Source organism: Leguminivora glycinivorella, chromosome 8 (assembly GCF_023078275.1).
Source record: "Leguminivora glycinivorella isolate SPB_JAAS2020 chromosome 8, LegGlyc_1.1, whole genome shotgun sequence".
In the NCBI taxonomy this organism is placed as follows: Eukaryota; Metazoa; Arthropoda; class Insecta; order Lepidoptera; family Tortricidae; genus Leguminivora; species Leguminivora glycinivorella.
The window spans coordinates 8557886-8578143 of NC_062978.1; the positions used below are offsets into that span (position 1 = coordinate 8557886).

Sequence of the window (20258 nt, forward strand, 5' to 3'; positions counted from 1 at the left end):
ATATTGTCCTTTTAGAGATTTTTTTTTTATTTCATTGTATGTTTGAGAAAAGCACTATACATGCCTCGGCGTGAAAACGGATTCCCGACCTCGTATCCCTATCCGGCCTCGCTCGCACGCTCGCTCGGCCGTATATACCCACTTGGCCGGAAATCCTCATTTTCCCGGCCTCTGATGTAATGTACTATTACATTACGAATCGAATGCAAATAATGAACGTTTTAATTTTATCATTAAAAATCCTTACTAAGTAGGTGCCTATATTGTATCAAGCCAACAAGAAGTAACATCATTAAATTATTTTGAATGTCGTGTGGAATAAATACGTAGCTTTTTCCAACCACACAAGTGCGGAAAAGATGAAATTCGAACGTGTAGATATGACGAAAGTAGGTAAGTACTACTTTACTCAAAGTAGCACCGTATACGTACTGTAAAGTAATTTTGGTGCCTAATGTCATAAGTGTAGTCTATGTACCTACACATTTTAGAGCAACGCGTCTGTAAAAGCAACAGTTATACTAGCAAATGATTTCCGCTAGTGATTGTATTCTTAAAAATATAATATTAGCTAAGTAGGTAGGTACCTAGAGCGCAGCTGATTACTTTTGCAGATGTTAAATTGTACGAAACTACAAACAGGAATATAAATAACGAAATAGTATTGTCAGTATCTATTTCAGTTTATAATATAAATAATTAAATATACTGTTAATATAAGGAAGTATCGGAAGTCCTTAACAAAACGGCCCTGCCCTGATGAGATTTTATTATTCCAACCACGGACTAATGTTATATGGAAATACTCAAGAAAACCCTGCTGACATTATAATTATTTGCACCATTTTTATCTAAGCAGTAATTGCAGTAAGAATGCTTGCAACAGCAACGCTTATAAATTATTTACACGCCTGTTCTTTAAAGTACCAAGCAAGTCTTCTTTAAAATAGGTGTAACTAATACCTACGTAAACATTGGTATGAATTTTCTTTAACCTTTTTTATTTATAAATCACAATAAAGGAGAAAAAGCAACCCTCTGCACGTATGCGATGGTAATATTACTTTTATGGAGGTATTGGCAAATAAAAGCGCCCGCAGTGGGGTTGCTTGCCTCAAAATAATAAAACTTATTTTATCTAAGAAACAGAAGAAAAACAAAAAATGTGGGAAAGTTAAAATATTACCCAAGCTAATGAAATAACAAGATGTACAATTTACATTTTAATAAATATTTCATTGGAATTATTAAATAAAAAACGGATGACCTATCACACAATACAATCAGAAGTACACATCACAAAATAAATACTAGATAAAATAAACCTAGTCAGTGTCAATTAAACTAATAATTGAATAGTAACGGTGGAAATATATACCCATAAGCTAGACGTGGCTGTCAGTCGGCTGATATAGCAGTAGGTAAATCAATAGTACGGCTTTCGTTGCCAAAAATTAATCGTAAGCGTTTCATGGGTGGTAGTGGACGGACAGGGCTATGCTTGCGGTGGCGCTCTTTCGACCGGCGCCGTTTCTTCAAACGTCGCACCGTCTCAGGGTCCACGCCCTCTAGCCTTAGCACCTCGTACTCAGGGACATCTGTAGTGTTCCCACAGTCCATCACTTCCTCTACCACAGGACTTCTCTTTACTCGCAGAGTCAGTTTCAGTCCTCTTCGTGGTGGTGTACAAGGACATTCACTAGACTTGTTAGAGTTGTCTGCCAGCCAAGGTGGCCCTGAGTCAGATTCTTTTTTGAACTCTTCAATACTATTGGATAATTCTACTTTGTTCTTGTTCATTTTACTGTCAATAGGCTCACTTGGGTTAACATTTTCTCTAAAGTCATAAATCTCACTTTTCATACATTTATTATCACTTTCACATGGTACATCAATATTTTGTTCTTTCTCCTTACCATCCGAAACATTTTCTGAACAGTCTAATTTGACATCAGTCTGATTGACTGCTTCAACTTCATGAGGAGGAGATTTTTCTGTATCACATTTGATGTCAGAGTTATTTAAATCTGTTTTAGTGATATCATCATGAGAGTCATCTTTCATAGTCTCTTTATGCTTGCCAAATGAATTTTCTGTTTTCAATTTTGCCTCTATTGTTTCAAGTGGAGTTGAAATATCAGGATGATCTTTAGATGTGTTTATGTTTTTCCCTAGCTTTGATTCCAAAGTTGGTTTTGCGATGTTTTTGGGCTTAGAGCAAGCAAACTGTGTGCCATTATCGAGCAGTCTTTTGTGACTACGCAAGACAATACCTGTATGAGAATCTCGGCTGCTCCGCGAACTCGTGGCACTGCAGCAACGCGAGGGAGGCGCGCGGCGCGAGCTGGCAGCGCTGGGCGCGGCGCCCGCGCTCGCCACGGCGCCGGGAGCAGCGAGCCGGCCGCTGTCTGTACGCCGGCGCAGCCGTTCACCGCGACTAGAAGCTGAAGACTCCCGGCTACCCTGAGCTTCTTTATGAACAGACCCATCAACAACATCAGCTATGCAGCCTTGGGCAATTAACAGCTCCGCATCATATTTAGTTAAGCCCTTTTGTTTCATTTCTTTCATACTTAAAGGTGACACTATATTTGAATCTTGATGCCGTGATATTCGTGTTTTTTCAGCATTTTTCCCATTTACAGTCTTTTGTCCTTGTTTAGCTTTTGTCCTATTAATCCTATTGTCAGTTTCTCTAAATCGGTATCGGGTGGCTTGTTCATCACTATCCCCACTTTTAACAGAAAAAGCCCCTTTCCCTCGTCTCTCACAAGTTTCGCATTCACAAAAACAATTACCATTGCCAAAGAAATCTTCACCATAAAAGCAAGTTATCTCTTCCCCTACTTCAATATCTCTCAATACACGGACAAAGGCTTTACCTCTATCTGTTGCTTCAAAGGTGCAATTAGGCCTACAGTCATGATTGATATAAGCTGCAGGCCCAAGCCACAACTGGGCACAATTCTTTCTACAACTGTACATAACTGAAAAATCATTTTTTCCAGAATGAAGTAGTTGCTTTTCTTCGTCTTCTGTCATTTCTGCAATACATCCAACAAGAAAATCTATTCTCTCATGCTTAAAAAATTTTTTGGTTGTAGATATCTTGGCTCCAACCTGATCTTCTAATGTGTACCTATAACAAGGTTCTATGACAAACCCTGCTTTCTTGTCAAAAACTCGCAAGTAACGGTAAATCTGAAATATAAAACAAAATATTTTATTCTGACTGTTAATAAATATTTACAATAACAGCCAATATGTTGTATATATTTTACAGTGACTTCCAAAAATGTTTCCTAAAACATCAGTATAATTTACACTCAAGAAATAAGTTTTATATAAAATACTTTCAAATAGTATAATAACTGCTATTTATTACGTATATAATTGAAAATATAAATACTAACATGTTCTCTAAGTTTGTTTTGTTGATGTTTATTTTTACTAAAATGCCTAGGCATCCAATCTCCATTTGCTAATTTACTATAAGCTTTGTTGTAATCTTGAGTCTGTATGAACTCTTTAATAATATTTTTCAACTCTTCTTTATTCATTTTAAGTGGTCTGTAACGAATATTCATTTTATGTGTGGTGATGCCCAGGTAAGGATCCACTATGAGCGCCGTCGCCAGGTCATCGTACTCGGACAGCTCGCGCGGTGTCATGCCCATGGGCTGCATTTTGTGGAGCACTTGCCTCCCTGGATAACTGGCTGATCCAACAACCATCCTGAATACCTGCACAACAAAGGACGCGACTTTACCACCTTCACAAGATAGGCATTTCAGATGGACACAAAGAGTTTTCACTAAGAACTTGACGGAGACAATAAATAGTTTTGTTTTCACTAAAATATTCCCACAGTCTCACAGTTGCCCAGGCTCATTATGTCTAATATAATAAAAGGACAAACATGGCCGCCAAGCACAAAACCCAAAAAACGACACGTCAAAAATTTTAGTTATACGCTCACTAAACTCATGGCTACTGAACGGCTTCAACAATTTAGGTAGATGAATAATTAAGCTTTCAGTGACACTCACTTATATCATTGAATAGACACAAAAATCATGTTTATTTCCTAAGTAACTTCCACCTGTACATAATCACTTCTAAGACGCGTTAACCCGCTAGGTTATTTACATAAATTATACATAACAAAACTTGTAATTTCCATTTATCTTTTTATACTTTCATCTTTGTTAAACATGAACAAAATATAAAGTAAACGCATTTAAATTTAAAACGAGTCTTTATGAAAGCTGAAAAACAACCATGTTTTCTTACAAGCGATTCTTCGCTAGTTCATTCATTAAATTTTTTGATTTCATGTTAGAGTATTTACAAAGATAGCTTTAAGTGTGAACCGAAGCATTCCGTTTTACTAATTAGACGCATCTCGTTAGAGTTTAAGTATTAAGAAATTCATATAAATGATGAAGTAATCATTTTAACAAAATATATATATATACAGGTGTTGATAATATCATCATTTTTGTAATAACAATTGTAATATTACATATCTTTATAAACGTACATCAACAGATCTTTTCTATTGGCTACTAGGCTGAGCGCACACGGGTGCGACAGTTGCACGACGACATTTTTTGTCTCTGTCGTCACTATTTGCGTCCAAGACAGAGACAAAAAATGTCGCCGTGCAACTGTCGTACCCGTGTGCGCTTAGCCTTATTCAAGAATTTCTATGAACATGTTTGAGCTTTATTTAAAAACACTGCTTTTTGTATCCAAATTACGTCAGAGGGCCTACTGCAAACACATGACTATTACCATATTTCTACTGTTCCTGTCATCTTTCTCCGTCTCTCTAAAGGTTCTTATATTTTGGCCGCTGTACACACATGGCCAACAGTTCCACCAACCCCCTTGGCCATGTGTGTAGAGGGCTACTTGGCCGTAAGTTGGCAGTTGGCGCTTGCGCTTGCCGGCCAACCGATTCGTGTCGGTTTTTTGTCCACACATCAAAGGATCTTGGCGCCAATGGCCAACTGCGTTTACACGTTGGCGCTTCATTCAGTTGGTCGTCAGCCGTCAGAGAGGACAGTAGTGATATATTTACGAAAATAATAAGTTTATCTATGCCAATAATAGTGTAGATTTTAGGAAATAAAATAACCTTGCAAATGTTTAATGTATTTCCTAAAAAAGATAAATGTTCTTATCAGAATATTCAAAAAATTGTTAATATTGCAAATAATTTAATTTTACTACGGGGTTATTATTTTTTAATATTTTTTTTCTGACAACGTCTATGACCAAGAATTTCCTAGATTTTTTCATTCCACGTCCATCTTTCATGAAGAGCCAATGCCAAGTGATTGGTTCGCCAATGTGTAAACAGCGGCTCTTATCTTGGCCAAGGGGTTTCACAAAGGGCTGGTGGAACCGTTGGCCATGTGTGTACAGGGGCCATTAGAACAAAAGAGGTAGATGCAGGTAACTTCGGTATTCATAGTAATAGGGCCGCTGAACGTCAAACTTGTCAAAGATTGTTGTAAAAAAAAAAATCGACCAATAAATATCACACATTTTAAATAAGCAAAGTTTTTGGAAATTGTTCAGATGTACAAATTTAAAGCAATAAAGCTGTAAATTACAATTGTACGAGTTATGTCTGTTACGATTGCTTGTGAATTTTTATATACATAAAATATATTTTAAACTGATGATCTTTGTACTAAACATACATGTGTGCTGGAATTGAATGATAAGAAGATAACATAAGTGTTATACGTCGAGTATTCTTATCTATTTAATATGAATGAAGACTTAGTTACCTACGCACTAACATATAACAACAAGAATAAGCTGTACTAGGCGAAATAAAAGAAAATATAGTTTAGACACGGCCCCTACTAACCTAGAAGTGCGGTCAGAAAATATAATTTCATAATCATGGCTCACTCTTCCGGATCAGGGAACCTCAAAAATGGCCTTATCGATTTCACAGCTGGATCTTTGGGTAAGCACTATCCATGTGTAGACAAAAACAACATCAACTTACTCAATGCTTTTACACTATTGCATCATAGACTTTATGAACTTAGAAATATTAAATATTATTAGTATGAAGTATCATGTTTGCAATATATCAGTTTTCATTTTTAAAGTCACACAGTGACATAATTAATTTAAATTAAAAATATTGATATTTATTCCTAAATAGGGTTGTGCTAAATTGCATCCACATACATTAATTTTCAGCCACACACAGAATATCAAATTAACTAATGAAATAGAATTTTTATGTAGCTGAATATATTATTTAGACTACAATGACTGCAATAAAGTTGAGTGGCAAAATCGGTTTATGTTCAAAATTTTATCCAATGGACTTATGGTAGTGCTGGGTAGAAATTAGGACACTGACTAAGGGCCAGTTGCATCAACCACATTTGACAGACACATCATCGTCATGCAGCAGACGTCTATGGAACTTCCCATACAATAAAATTTAACAAATGCTTTAATGGTGACAGACGTTTTGATGCAACCGGCTCTAACCCTACTTCATATTATTTTGTCACAGGAGGGGTTGCTGTAGTATATGTAGGGCAGCCTCTGGACACAGTGAAAGTCAAGATGCAGACATTCCCACAGCTGTACAAGGGCATGTACAACTGTCTGAAAATAACCCTGAAGAATGATGGCATCGTCCGAGGCCTCTATGCCGGAACCACACCAGCTATAATGGCAAATGTAGCCGAAAACTCTGTTCTCTTTGCTGCTTATGGCTATTGTCAGAAATTTGTGTGCCGCCTTACTGGAACTGAGGTAATTATCTCAATTAACTCTCAAATAATTGGTGGTCTTTTCTTATGTAAAAACTTAATAGACAATATAACACCTGTCTTAGGAATAAGTACTTGGTCAACTATTATTAATTACAATTTTGCCATGCTATAGAGTCCATCTAAGCTCATTCTGCACTGTTTGTTAGCATAGACTATGAAAGTAACATTTCAAACAACATATTTTCATACTCACAATCTCGGATTTATGATTAATATGATTACATACTGTGCTTTTAAACAAATCATATATTATAATATTATGAATGTAGATAGACTCTACATTTCCCATAGTAATTGCGTGTTTGGGTTCCAATTTATTCACTAAGCATATAAATAATCGAATCTATTAGAAATCTGCATAGATATGTTTTATGATATTAATTATCTAACTCATTTAGTAATTAACATTTGTATAAAGATTAGACTAAGTGAATCAACAATGTTGTTGTTTTCTTTCTCATGTCTTAACTTTTGTACTATTTTATAGAGTGTAGAACAGCTGTCAGCGTTTGGAAATGCGTCAGCAGGGTTTCTGGCAGCATTTTTCTCATCATTCACACTGTGCCCGACGGAGCTCATCAAGTGCCAGCTGCAAGCCATGCGGGAAGTCAGTTTGCAGGGCGCCCAAACAGCAGTATGATGATCACTTTTTTGGGTATTTTTAATTTATTTGACTGATTTGCTAAATATGTATAATTTCGGGTTTTGGTATGAATTCCTTGGAGTGGAATTCCTTGCCGGTGTATATATTTCCGAGTTCATATAACTATAACCTTTCAAATCAAGGCTGAACGGGCATCTTCTGGGCAAGCTCACTCCATTGTAGGCCACATCGTTGCCATTGGCTTGTCTGTGGCCAAGAGTAAGCCCATTTATAATATAAAAAAAAATTAAAAAAATATGTTCATACCAAAACCTCAAATTTTTTATACCTACTTAAATGCAAGCAAATTTCAGTTTATCAATTTAGAATCAAATACGATACAAGATGACTATTTGACTATTCCATTCAAAATTTAAAATTTCCGTTTTTGCGCAGAACATATTGTTATTGTGTAAATAGTAAATATTACCATTATGTTTGCGTTTTGAAATAGACGATTATTATCAAGATGTTATCTTGTTTATGCTTAATTAACCTTATGTGTTATCTGTTCAAGGTTAAGATCACGCCAATACAACTTACGCAGCAAATATTTCGTCAATACGGCATCCAAGGACTCTTCCGGGGTTTGGTGCCAACCATTATGAGGGAGATGCCTGGGTACTTCTTTTTCTTTGGAGGATATGAAGGTAATATTTGTATGTCGTCAATTTTGTGTAGAAAATTAAAGACAAAGGTTGGTTAAATGCTCTAAGCTAAAACAGATAGGCCCAATCCATACTAATATTATAAATGGGAAAGTGTGTGTGTCTGTTTGTTGTCCGTCTTTCACGGTAAAACGGAGCGACGAATTGACATGATTTTCTAAGGGAAGATAGTTGAAGGGATGGAGAGTGACATAGGCTACTTTTTGTCTCTCTCTAACACCCACTTCCCTAATATAACAGGGGGGGGGGGGGGGATTTATATGGAGCACTGCGCAATTTTTGAATTTAACGCGAGCATAGCCGCGGGCAAAAGCTAGTAGGTTAATAAACCTGCTGACATGACATACCGTAAATAATACCATACATTTGTGCCTGCCAACACAGGATTGGGCATGCCAGATGCAGCCACTTTTATTAACGTTCTAATTGCTCATCAAGCCATAATACAAATAAAAAACTGCTTGGACTGCTAGGCCAGAATGTTCCACGTTCAGCTCTTTTCATATAAACAAAATTGACGAGTGTCTTTATTATTTACGCCAGGTACGAGAGAACTGTTAACGAAGCCTGGACAATCAAAGGACGACATCGGTCCACTGCGCACGATGATCGCAGGCGCGGTTGGCGGGCTAGTGCTGTGGACAGTCATCTTCCCGTCTGACGTCATCAAGTCCCGCGTGCAGATCTCCAATAAGAGCCAGCGGTTCCTGGCTGTCGGGCTCGAGATCGTCAAGCAGGAAGGTTGGTAGTAATGTAGTCCGTGCCGGTTACAGTTCATGTCGTTCTCCGACAGGTGAAGGACCACATCGGTCCACTGTGTACGATGATCGCGGGCGTTGTGGGTGGGCTAATGCTGTGGACAGTCATCTTCCTGTCTGACGTCATCAAGTCGCACGTGCAGATCTCCAACACGAGCCAGCGGTTCCTGGCTGTCGGGCTCGAGATCGTCAAGCAGGAAGGTTGGTAGTAATGTAGTCCGTGCCGGTTACAGTTCATGTCGTTCTCCGACAGGTGAAGGACCACATCGGTCCACTGTGTACGATGATCGCGGGCGTTGTGGGTGGGCTAATGCTGTGGACAGTCATCTTCCTGTCTGACGTCATCAAGTCGCACGTGCAGATCTCCAACACGAGCCAGCGGTTCCTGGCTGTCGGGCTCGAGATCGTCAAGCAGGAAGGTTGGTAGTAATGTAGTCCGTGCCGGTTACAGTTCATGTCGTTCTCCGACAGGTGAAGGACCACATCGGTCCACTGTGTACGATGATCGCGGGCGTTGTGGGTGGGCTAATGCTGTGGACAGTCATCTTCCTGTCTGACGTCATCAAGTCGCACGTGCAGATCTCCAACACGAGCCAGCGGTTCCTGGCTGTCGGACTCGAGATCGTCAAGCAGGAAGGTCAGTAGTCGTGTAATCTATAGGCAAGTGTCAGCTCCAGTTCGTGTCATTCCCGGACAGTCGAAGGACGACATCGGTCTGCTGCGCACGATGATCGCAGGCGCGGTTGGCGGGCTAGTTCTGTGGACAGTCATCTTCCCGTCTGACGTCATCAAGTCGCGCGTGCAGATCTCAGACAAGAGCCAGCAGGTAGGTTGGTAGTCGTGTAATCTATAGGCACGTGTCCGCGCCGGTAGTAGTTCGTGTAATTTACGCAGACGTGCCCCATCACTCCTCTTCCAAGTATATGTAAGTATACAGTTTGCAACCTTCAGCGTAAGTTCTGCCCAAGCGTAATGGATCCGGGGAGAGGTCACTGTGATCATGAAGGAGAAGAATCCATATTTATGCTCATGGAACATAAGGTAACTAATAGGAGTAAGTAATAGGTATATGAAGGAAGGTAGGTATAAGAACCTTTTAGGCCTGGAACGCCACACTGCGTCTCATCAATCTCACAGATGACTTTTTACTGTCCTTTCATTCTTGTTCAAAGGCGCCATCTAGTGAGTTTTTAGTGAGCAAAAAATGGCACCATTAACTAAAAATAGTAATAGTAGACGTTGTAGTGTTATTTTCTGCGAACTATTGCCGATTTGAGCAGGCGCCCTAGTGTCCGAGTCAGTCACTGAAGAATGCACAATTAACAATCATTCCTTTTCCAGGAGTCCTTGCACTGTACAACGGTCTGAAGCCGACGCTGGTGCGCACCATCCCCGCCACCGCCGTCCTCTTCGTCGTCTACGAGTACTCCAAGAAGCTGATGCATCAGTCCTTTGGCGACTAAACAGGACCACGACTAGGGGTGTGCGGAGGGGGTGGGGGCTTTGATACTTCAGTTGTTAATGTTGTTATTGTTACCTGGGGACCAGTCAAGTATTACGTAAGCAGATTTATTGCAAAAGAAAGCAAAACTCTTACCCTGAGATTGCTTACGTAATACTTGAAAGGCTCCTTATGACCAAAAACTGTTGGAGCGCATGACGAGTGAAATTTAACGATTAAGACAAATATTTTAATATAAATACTATTGTTTAAAAGACTTATTTTATTTAGCAGTACCTACAACATACAATTTGTTTCGAAATACAAGTGGAGGGCGCCACTTTCTACGTGACTACGCTATTTAATTACTACCAGACCAGCATAAGCATTAGGTACTACAATTTTATGTCGATGGCTATAATCTACACATCATCACACCTCACTTCTGGGAAATTTGGGAATTAGAATGGGAATAATAATAGGTACTTTTGTTGGAGTTAATCACGAATTTCGATTTTTAGCGATTACAGCCGTGATAATCCAACCCAAGGATGACGGATATTGTGTTATACATATTAGAATGTGATATGCAACAGCGAGGTTGACTGGTAGTAGAGAATGCCTTTTATGCCTCAAGTCCGTTTTTTTTCCGATAAATCCATCCTAATCCTCCTAATTTTATAAATGGCAAAGTGTGTGTCTATTTGTTTGTCCGTCTTTCACGGCAAAACGGAGCTACGAATTGACGTGATTTTTTAAGTGGAGATAGTTGACAGGATGGAGAGTGACATACGCTACTTTTTGTCTCTTTCTAACGCGAGCGAAGCCGCGGGCAAAAGCTAGTATTAAATAAAATATCTGGGCAACCGAGCTTCGCTCGGTTCTGTTTCGTATCCTTGACATGTGTCGCCATCTAGTTCAAAAATGAATAGTACCTACATCGAGCGAAAGAATTCTCAGCCTTAACAACACAACTACTCCACACGAGATGGCGCGCATTTCGCCACAAAAACTCAAATAGTGTATTTTTCATTCGTTTTAGCCTTGACCTGTGTCGCCATCTAGTGTTTGCAATAAATAGTACTTACATCGACCGAAAGAATTCTGTCTTAACAGTACAACTACTGCACACGAGATGGCGCGCGAAGAAAAACGCATGAAAACTCGAAAATTCGCGTTTTCCGGGACCTAAGGATAAGTTAGACCGATTTTTCACCCCCAAAAACCCCCACATAACAAATTTCAGCGAAATCGTTAGAGCGGTTTCCGAGATCGTCAGTGTAAATAAATATATAAATAAATAAATATACAAGAATTGCTCGTTTAAAAGTATAAGATATAAATAAATCAAAATCAAAATCAAAATAATTTATTCAGCAAATAGGCCACAGGGGCACTTTTACACGTCACATGTACATAGGTATTTAAAAAATATTTAAAATTGAGTTGAAATTACAATTGATACTATTATATACTAATTCTAAGTTCTAACTAAAGTTAACTCTATACAATTAATTAGAGATGTAGAAGGTCTCTAAATGTCGAATTACAACCAAGAACTACACTAAATTTTAATATAAAAAGTACAAATACAAAAAAAAAAAAGTCTAAAATTACTTTAGAGGTGCAAATGACTCTAAATGTCACAACTAAAAATAAAATGTATATCTACTTAATCTAATTCTCCTTAGAGATGTATATGGTCTCCATGAGTCAAAATCATATATTTAAAATATTCACTAAAAGAAAGGAAACAAACGACAACCGAACAAAGTGTCCTAATTTAATAAAGAATATGTTCTCATACGTCAATTGAACACTAGTATGCTTAATTACACAATGCAGAGAAAATGAAAAAATATATACGACTTCATTCATCTATTGACAAGCAACCACCTTAAAGGCATCCCTATCATCTATAAAATCCTTCACAGTGTAGTACGCCTTACATAACAACAAACGCTTAATGCGTGCCTTAAATTTGTCAAATGGCAAATCCACTATATCGGTTGGTACTTTGTTATAAAAACGTGTACAGTTCCCGACGAAAGACGTACCAACCTTACGGAGACGGTGGGCGGTCACAGCAAGTTTATGTTTGTTCCTTGTGTTATAGTTATGGATGTCACTGTTAAGCTTGAATTCGTGGATATTTTTCCGAACATACATAATATTTTCGTATATGTATTGAGAGGCAACGGTAAGAATGTTCACCTCTTTGAATTTTTCTCTTAAAGATGCTCGACCGCCCAATCCGTAGATTGAACGGACTGCTCGTTTTTGCAGCACAAAAATAGCCTGAATGTCTGCAGCTTTTCCCCATAACAGGATCCCATATGACATAACACTGTGGAAGTAGCTAAAGTATACCAGCCTGGCCGTCTCTACGTTTGTTAGTTGTCTGATTCGCCTTACTGCGTAAGCTGCAGAACTAAGTTTGCCAGCTAAAGTGGCTATATGTGCATGCCATTGCAGTTTTGAATCCAAAGTGACTCCAAGGAAAACCGTTCGATCTTCAAATTCCAGCGTTTCACCTTTCATTTGGATCTTACTGTTATTTACCTGCTTAACGTTCGGAAGCGCAAATCTGATGCACTTGGTTTTCTTGGCGTTTAGAAGTAAGTTATTCGCCGTAAACCAGTCTGTTATGCTAGACAGTGCATCGTTGATGTTATCGAAGCTGCTTTCCTTTCTGTCAACTTTGAATATAAGAGAAGTGTCGTCAGCAAATAACACTATATCATGTTTATCTTGCACTAGTTTCGGTAGATCATTAATGTATACTAAGAACAGGAAGGGACCGAGAATTGAACCTTGAGGCACTCCAAGTGCTACCGGTGAACCTGCTGATTGAGTCCCATTGATAACAACTCGCTGAGTTCTGTCGGAAAGGTACGATGAAACAAGGTCAAGGGCAGCAGCTTTAACCCCATAGTGGCTCAATTTTCTCTTTAAATTCTCGTGATCAACGCAATCAAAGGCCTTTGATAGATCACAGAAAATTCCAACAGCATCTTGAGCTCTTTCCCAGGCGTCAAAGATGTGTTTTAGAAGTACCACACCGGCATCAGTAGTTGAACGACCTCTGGTAAAACCAAATTGATTATTGTCAAGCAATTTATTTCTGTTAAAGTGAGACAACAGTTGATTAAGAATAAGCTTCTCAAAGACCTTACTTAGCGCTGGTAATATTGAAATAGGTCTAAAGTTGGTCGGGTCTGATTTCGTTCCTGATTTAAACAGCGGGATAATTTTGCTGTGTTTCATAATATCAGGAAAAATGCCAGTTTCAATACATCTGTTGAAAATCTCAGCTAAATAGGGTGCGATTGATTCTACTATTGAGTGTAATACTTTAACTGACAAGCCCCATAGATCTTCAGTTTTCTTTAAATTTAAAGATCTGAACGTTTTAATAACTATGGTCGGAGTAACATAAGAAAATGTGAATGTTTCTGAACATTCTTCAACATTAGCTTGCAGCATTTCTTCAGCGACAATTGGCGATGAGTTAAGAGACTTTGTTGTCTCTGCCGGTATATTCGAGAAAAATCGCTCGAAGTGATCTGCCACTTCACGGTCGGAACTTACTAAAGTATCAGCAACTCGTAGGTTGTAGTGCCGTTCTTTTATTTTACGCTTTCCTGTTTCACTGCTGATCACTTGCCATGTAGTTTTAACTTTATCGCTGGAATTTAAGATCTTTTTGGATAAATAATCAGCTTTAGCGGCGACACACATCCTTTTAAAAGATTTCGAGAAATTCTTTACGTACTCTATAAATTCCGGCCTTTTATCAGTTGTTCGCAGATCATACAAATCATAGAGCCGGCGTCTCTTATCGTGAATATCCGGCGTAGCCCAGTCGCTAAATTTAACCTTGACCTTGCCCTGCATCTTCTTGGGGATGAAGCAGGCATCAAATTCCTTTTTTATACAGTTAAACAACTCAGAACTCAGACAGTCAGGGTTCTCTCGGTTACATGAAAGAAAAGGTAAGTTGTTCCTAATATATATAAATAAATAAATATACAAGAATTGCTCGTTTAAAAGTATAAGATATCCATAAACGCAACCTTTTCCTACGAATATCAACGTTTATGACTGTTTATGACAGATTTCTCTGCACTTTCACGTCATTGTCTCGCTGTCGATTGCGATATTGACACGTACATAAACAAGTTATTTCTAAATATATTTACACTGGATTCAAGTACTATTGTTATGTCATTAGATGATTATCAAGTACACAATATCTACCGATATACGAGAAAATCATACAAACAGAATAGAAGCTGTCCGCGGGATTGTACTCTGGACAATTCGCGGGAAGAAGAAACCTTGGATCATCATACAGAGCATTCTAGAGAAGGCAATGATTTAGACCATTCGCCAAGAAGCGATGACTATGCGTTGGTCACTCCCCAATGCCTCTACGACTTGGATTCACCTCTGCACTCTGCTGACGTGAACAGCATTCTGCACAAAAAATGTCCAGTCATAAGCTTGGCTCAGCAGCAACTTTCAAAGGTTCTCGATGAGACTAACCGCATGTTATGCAGGGTCCCTGATGAAAATTGCAGGTATAATAAGAATGTTATTTACATATTTATTGGCTAAAACAGTTAGTAATAGTCCTGCATCTGACACGCTCTCAATTCTATCGGGTTATCATTAATTACCGTACAAGTGCGGTAATGTAATAAGCACAGTCACGCTTGTTTAATTTTTTAACTTATGAGCCTAAAAACGGTTCAATAATATCCTTCTTAACTTTTTATGAGCAAGTGTGTTGAAATAGTACATTTACAATACAAGTACGATAAATGAGAAATTCGAAACGAGTGGCGGTAAATTAAAGCATGAACGTAGACTGTTTCAAATCGACTGGAGTTGCGAATTAATTATTCGTACATGTATCGTACAACGTTTTTCAGTATTTATGGCCATTTCAATTTAAAGGAGAGTTGCGTAATGAGCTCATTACCTTACAAGTGCGGTAATATAGCGACATGTATTGTAAACAATATTCTCATCGGTTTTAGTACCGTTTGGTAGGCAAAATTTCGTAACCGGCTACAAACCGGGAATCTATTGATCCCCATTTTGTAGCCGGTTACGTATGGAGCCAGAGTAGTACCGTTTGGTAACTAAGTTTTGTAACTGGCTACAAATTAGGAATCAAGATTCCCGGTTTGTAGCCGGTTACTCAATGTCAGCATTATTCGAATAAATCATGTGTTCATGACGGCAAAAAAAAATCCCATTTTGTAACCAGTTACAATATGGAATTTTTTTTCCCGTTTGGAAGCTGGTTACGAACCATGGCTACAAATCGGTAATGATTTAGTCTCATTTTGTAACCAGTTACAACACGGGATTCTTTTGCCCGTTTCGAAGCCGGTTACCAAACGTGGTTACAAATCTGTAATGGGAAAGTCCCAATTGGAAGCCAGTTACGAATTAGGTTTTTTTTCCCGTTTTGAAGCTGGTTACCAATTTTTAGTTACGAAACGGTACTAAAGGTTCTCATCCATACCCAGTTGTGACCACTGGTTCACAGTATAATAAAGAGTACTATCGTACAGTATGGCCACTCCCGCTCCCCGCTGAAAGTGCAGCCCACGAGAGGGGTCTCGGTTGCCAAAACCGCCTGTCAAAAACGCGAACAGTCGACCTGTCATATTTCACTCATAAGCATAGTACGCGTTCACTTACACCAGCTTAGACTGTGTGCTAGGAACGCGCCTCTTTCATATATTTGATCGCCAGTGTCCGAGGTGTGACTGGTTGTACCTACTAAACTAAGTATTATATATTCTGTTCTGTGCCACTGGTCACAACTTGCAAGCGTGTTGGGAATCACAGAATTTGTAGTAGACAATGTTGCCTACTACTGAAGCTAGGATAATGTTAATGTACAAGTCTTAATTACTACTTTTGCAGTTCATTAATTCGCTACATTTGCCATTGCAAGGATGCACTCTTATGGCAGGAGAAAGTAAATTTAGTTATGGGAGGGTTCTTTTTGATGGTGTTTCTCACTGGCCTACTGTTTGGAGCGGCAACCTGCGGAACTCAGTACGGGAAATTTAATAATCCAATACTTAACTGCATAGACAACTACTTTATTCCTGACAGTATAAGTACTGCAGAAACTTTTCACTGTATTACTTAGTAAATGTTTTATATTTTTAAATAAATATTAATATTTTTTTGTAATGGATAAGTAAATTATGCACTAAATATAGTTAGATTTAATGATCTTTACAACAAAAATGTTTCATTTATAACTCTAAACCTAACCTAACTTGTATTTATAACTTGTTTGATGAAAATGAAGAAGAAGACATATATAACCCTGTATAGACAGATAAAGTCTAAGAAAAAACCGTACCTCAGTACCATACAGAAAAAGGTATGGTGGCCTAGATGGCATTACACCTTTGGGTACGCTCAGCTAGATGGCGCTGATATTATTATTTGACATTTTAAAACATATCAAGCTAAGAATATGGGCCGAATTGTCAAAAAATGAAGTTCAAAAGTTTTAAGCCTATGTCAAGAGATGTCAGTCTATGAACTGTGATTACACATTTTACTTCGACAGTATCTCTCTATAATACTCGAATACTCGATCCTCTTTGATGAAAATGTAAATGATTAATAAGAACTACCTGGAAAGAGAGTCAAAACGATATTATTCAATGAAATTGAGAATTGAATGAACACACTGTATGTTTTTACTAAAATCATGTTTATTTTAATATCTGTATGTGACATTTTGTTTACAATTTATAATCAACCAAACTTTAAAAGAATTTAGTGTTTGTCAAAGCTTAACAAACCCCTCATAGGCCTCATAGCCATGACAAATCAACATTGCAAAATACAGCATTCAAATGAAATTCTTTAAAAATAGTTTTTTACTTCAGTATGAAACATGTTACACAGTATTATTCTTTCAACATTCCACAAAAAAAAACCTTTAGCAGAATAACATGAATGTTTACATAAAAGATGCTAAACCATGTTTGCATTAGTAGCTAGAATAATACTAGAACCAAAACTTCAGTGATTTTTACATTTCTACTATAAAATGCAAACAGGCAAATTATTTTGTCATGTTATAGAAATATCCATCAAGAATGTTCATTGCATGCTGAGACAATTTGTAATATTACTAATGGTTTACAAGTGTATGAGTAATCCTTGTTAATCCTAGAACAGGTATCAATAAATGGCAGGAGATCCAGACCACAAACCTATATAATGTGGACTGCATTTTGTTATGTTGCCCACAGACCCACATAAACTAATTAGCAATCTCTGCTCTAGGATAAACCTGAAAAACTGAACATAAGCTAAAAGCAGCCTGCATTTTACTTTTAGATGGTACTGATAAAATTCAACAACAACATATAGGGTACAACCTGCAATTATTTTTTTCAGAAAATTGCACCTTACCCACCAACGTACAAGGTGCTATCTGCTACAAAAAGAAATCGCAGATTTCATCTTTTGTTGTCGTTGATTAATGTTAAAGTTATAGGATACATGAGACATTTTCCAACATATCCAGTTATATTCCTTAATGGACTACACAAAAACTCAAATAATTATTTGTATGTACTATCATCTGCAAAAGTGCATGGCGAATTTATCAATGAATTCATTCATAATTTCTCCATGCAGTTTTGCAGCTGATGGTACATACATTGTATATGAGCTGAAGAGAGAACATTCTAGTAAAGTTGACAAAATATAATTTGATCCAATTGAACATGTAAGTTGTTCATACATCAACTCAATTTATATTTTGTCTACAAAATCTATTATATGAACAAAAAAAAGCTTACAGCCATTAAAATGTTAAACACAAAATTCTTACAAGTTTGTAGGAAAACCTTACCAAGTTTACCAATTATTACTCTAGTTTTAGTTATTTGTGTCAACAGTGTAAGATTTCTTTTGTTATGTGGAGAGATTAGTATGCTGTCCCAAGTCCTCATCCTTCATTAAGTTGTTTGTAATTCTGTAAATAACGGGTGTTATCAAAGCCTTACTTCTCCTCGCACCACTCATTCTCCTTGCGCACCTGGTCTTCTTCCGCAGCAGTGAAATCATTCTTGATATTGAACGTCTTGCGTATCTCCTCTGGAGTTTTGCCCTTAATCATATTTGCAACTGTTTTGCATGTCACATCCAACAAACCTTTGATATCTAAATAATTCGCCGCTAAGATAAGTTCAAACAAGGTTCCCTGATCAACTTTCAAAAAATCAGCATCCCATGATGAAATGTCATCTGTCCTTTTCTCTTTGTTTTCGTCATCGTCTTGTAGGGGAGGATCGTCTTTGTGGTACGTAGCCCATTGGATCACTTTCTTCAAAATAGCTGAATTAACGTTAGGCAACGGTACTGACTCCTCCTCATCTTCGTCCATGCCAAGATCTTCTAACATGGTTTTGATTGTGACGGAACATTTAGCTATTTCAACATCGACATCGAAAATCTCGTTATCGGACGACTGCAACTTTATGTTCGGCATCTATAAAATTACGAACAAAGATGTTAACAAAAATACGCAACGCCATCTTATAATGAGGATTACTCAGAAACGATTACGCTGCATTGCAAAATTAAATATACTCACGTTTCAATGTATGTAGTTCTGTAATGTACTTAAATATATAATTCAACACGCCAGAAACTAAGCGGTACACAAAATTTATAAATAGTTTTCGCTTATTTTATTTATTTGGTTTATTCACCGTAAGGCAAGTGGCATGAGTGAGCCGAAAGTCGAACTGATTCGACTCGACTTAAGGATGGGAAAAAATAATCGGATAAAATACAAATCGATTTTTAAAAGTAAAATAATATTTTAAGACTGTCTTGTGCGGACAATCAAAGGGACGATTAGAACAGAAATATGAAGCCTGGATCAAGATAATCTATTGTCCTCAATTTGATCACCGATTTCAGATTAATGGTCTTCATAGATGATGAATTGATGATATATTGAGAATCGAGCATTCTTTCGAATCTCCCAGACCCGACGCGAACATCGATAATCGTTATCGTCGCTCTAGCATCGCATTACTACATTACTAGCATTGTCAGTAGGTTCTCTGATTGGTCAATCTTCAAAGAGAATCAATAGGACCAACATAACAGACTGAAATTGTTGAGAGCATAGATTGAAGAAACCCTCAGACTTAGACGGGTATACACTCGGGTGCAAAGAAATCGGACCACCCCTGCATTCTTAACATTTCTTCAATTTCTGTAAAAACTGTAAGCAAAACCGCGATGGGTTATATACCAAATGAAACCTAAGGTTTTCCTCTACAAATTCATATGCTTTTCAAAAGTTCCCGTTCAACACTTTCAGTTTTTCAGGGCTTCGAACGTTGCTGCCCTAAAAATGCGCGAATGGAGTAAAACGTATGCCTAACGGGAAAATTGTGGTTCCAAGGAAAATCAGGAAAAAGTTTCAGGGGCGGGAAATCTGGCCCGGACTCTTCTTTTCAGTTTGTCCCATAGGTGTTCGAACTGGTTCAGGTCTGGACTTCGTGCTGGACAATCCATAACCCCGATGCCGACCTCCTCCAGGTACTCCTTAGTGATCCGGGCCGTATGTGGTCGAGCGTTATCATGCATCAGGATAAACTTGTCGCCGATGTAACCCGCGAATGGGACCACGTGTTCATCCAGGATTTCCTCAATGTACCGACGAGCAGTCAAATCACCCGGATTCGGTATGGTACCTGGCCCTGTGATGAAAACAATGTCCGTCTTCGCTTCCAAGGAAATGCCTCCCCAGACCATTATTGATCCTCCACCATAGACAAGTTCCTCGATGCAGCATTGAGAAAACAGCTCTCCAGGCCTTCGGTAGACTTGTGCCCGCCCATAATTACC

At 38.1% G+C, this 20258-nt stretch overlaps 3 protein-coding genes across 3 annotated transcripts; 1 reads left to right on the forward strand and 2 right to left on the reverse strand.

Moving 5' to 3' along the window:
- Positions 1 to 1210: 1210 nt before the first annotated feature.
- On the reverse strand, positions 1211 to 4283 carry LOC125229045 (histone-lysine N-methyltransferase Suv4-20). Its single transcript, XM_048133819.1, has 3 exons — positions 4050 to 4283; positions 3414 to 3743; positions 1211 to 3201 (listed from the first exon to the last, which is right to left on the reverse strand). Exons 2-3 carry the CDS (start codon positions 3732 to 3734, stop codon positions 1399 to 1401), a joined length of 2124 nt encoding a protein of 707 aa, XP_047989776.1. The 5' UTR covers positions 3735 to 3743; positions 4050 to 4283; the 3' UTR covers positions 1211 to 1398.
- A 1228-nt stretch (positions 4284 to 5511) lies between these two features.
- Positions 5512 to 10606, forward strand: LOC125229185 (mitochondrial ornithine transporter 1). The gene is made up of 6 exons (XM_048133978.1): positions 5512 to 5989; positions 6557 to 6801; positions 7309 to 7455; positions 7982 to 8114; positions 8676 to 8873; positions 10232 to 10606. Exons 1-6 carry the CDS (start codon positions 5923 to 5925, stop codon positions 10351 to 10353), a joined length of 912 nt encoding a protein of 303 aa, XP_047989935.1. The 5' UTR covers positions 5512 to 5922; the 3' UTR covers positions 10354 to 10606.
- Positions 10607 to 17069: 6463 nt separating this feature from the next.
- Positions 17070 to 19149, reverse strand: LOC125228609 (S-phase kinase-associated protein 1). The gene is made up of 2 exons (XM_048133252.1): positions 18988 to 19149; positions 17070 to 18882 (listed from the first exon to the last, which is right to left on the reverse strand). Exon 2 carries the CDS (start codon positions 18880 to 18882, stop codon positions 18394 to 18396), a length of 489 nt encoding a protein of 162 aa, XP_047989209.1. The 5' UTR covers positions 18988 to 19149; the 3' UTR covers positions 17070 to 18393.
- Positions 19150 to 20258: the final 1109 nt, after the last annotated feature.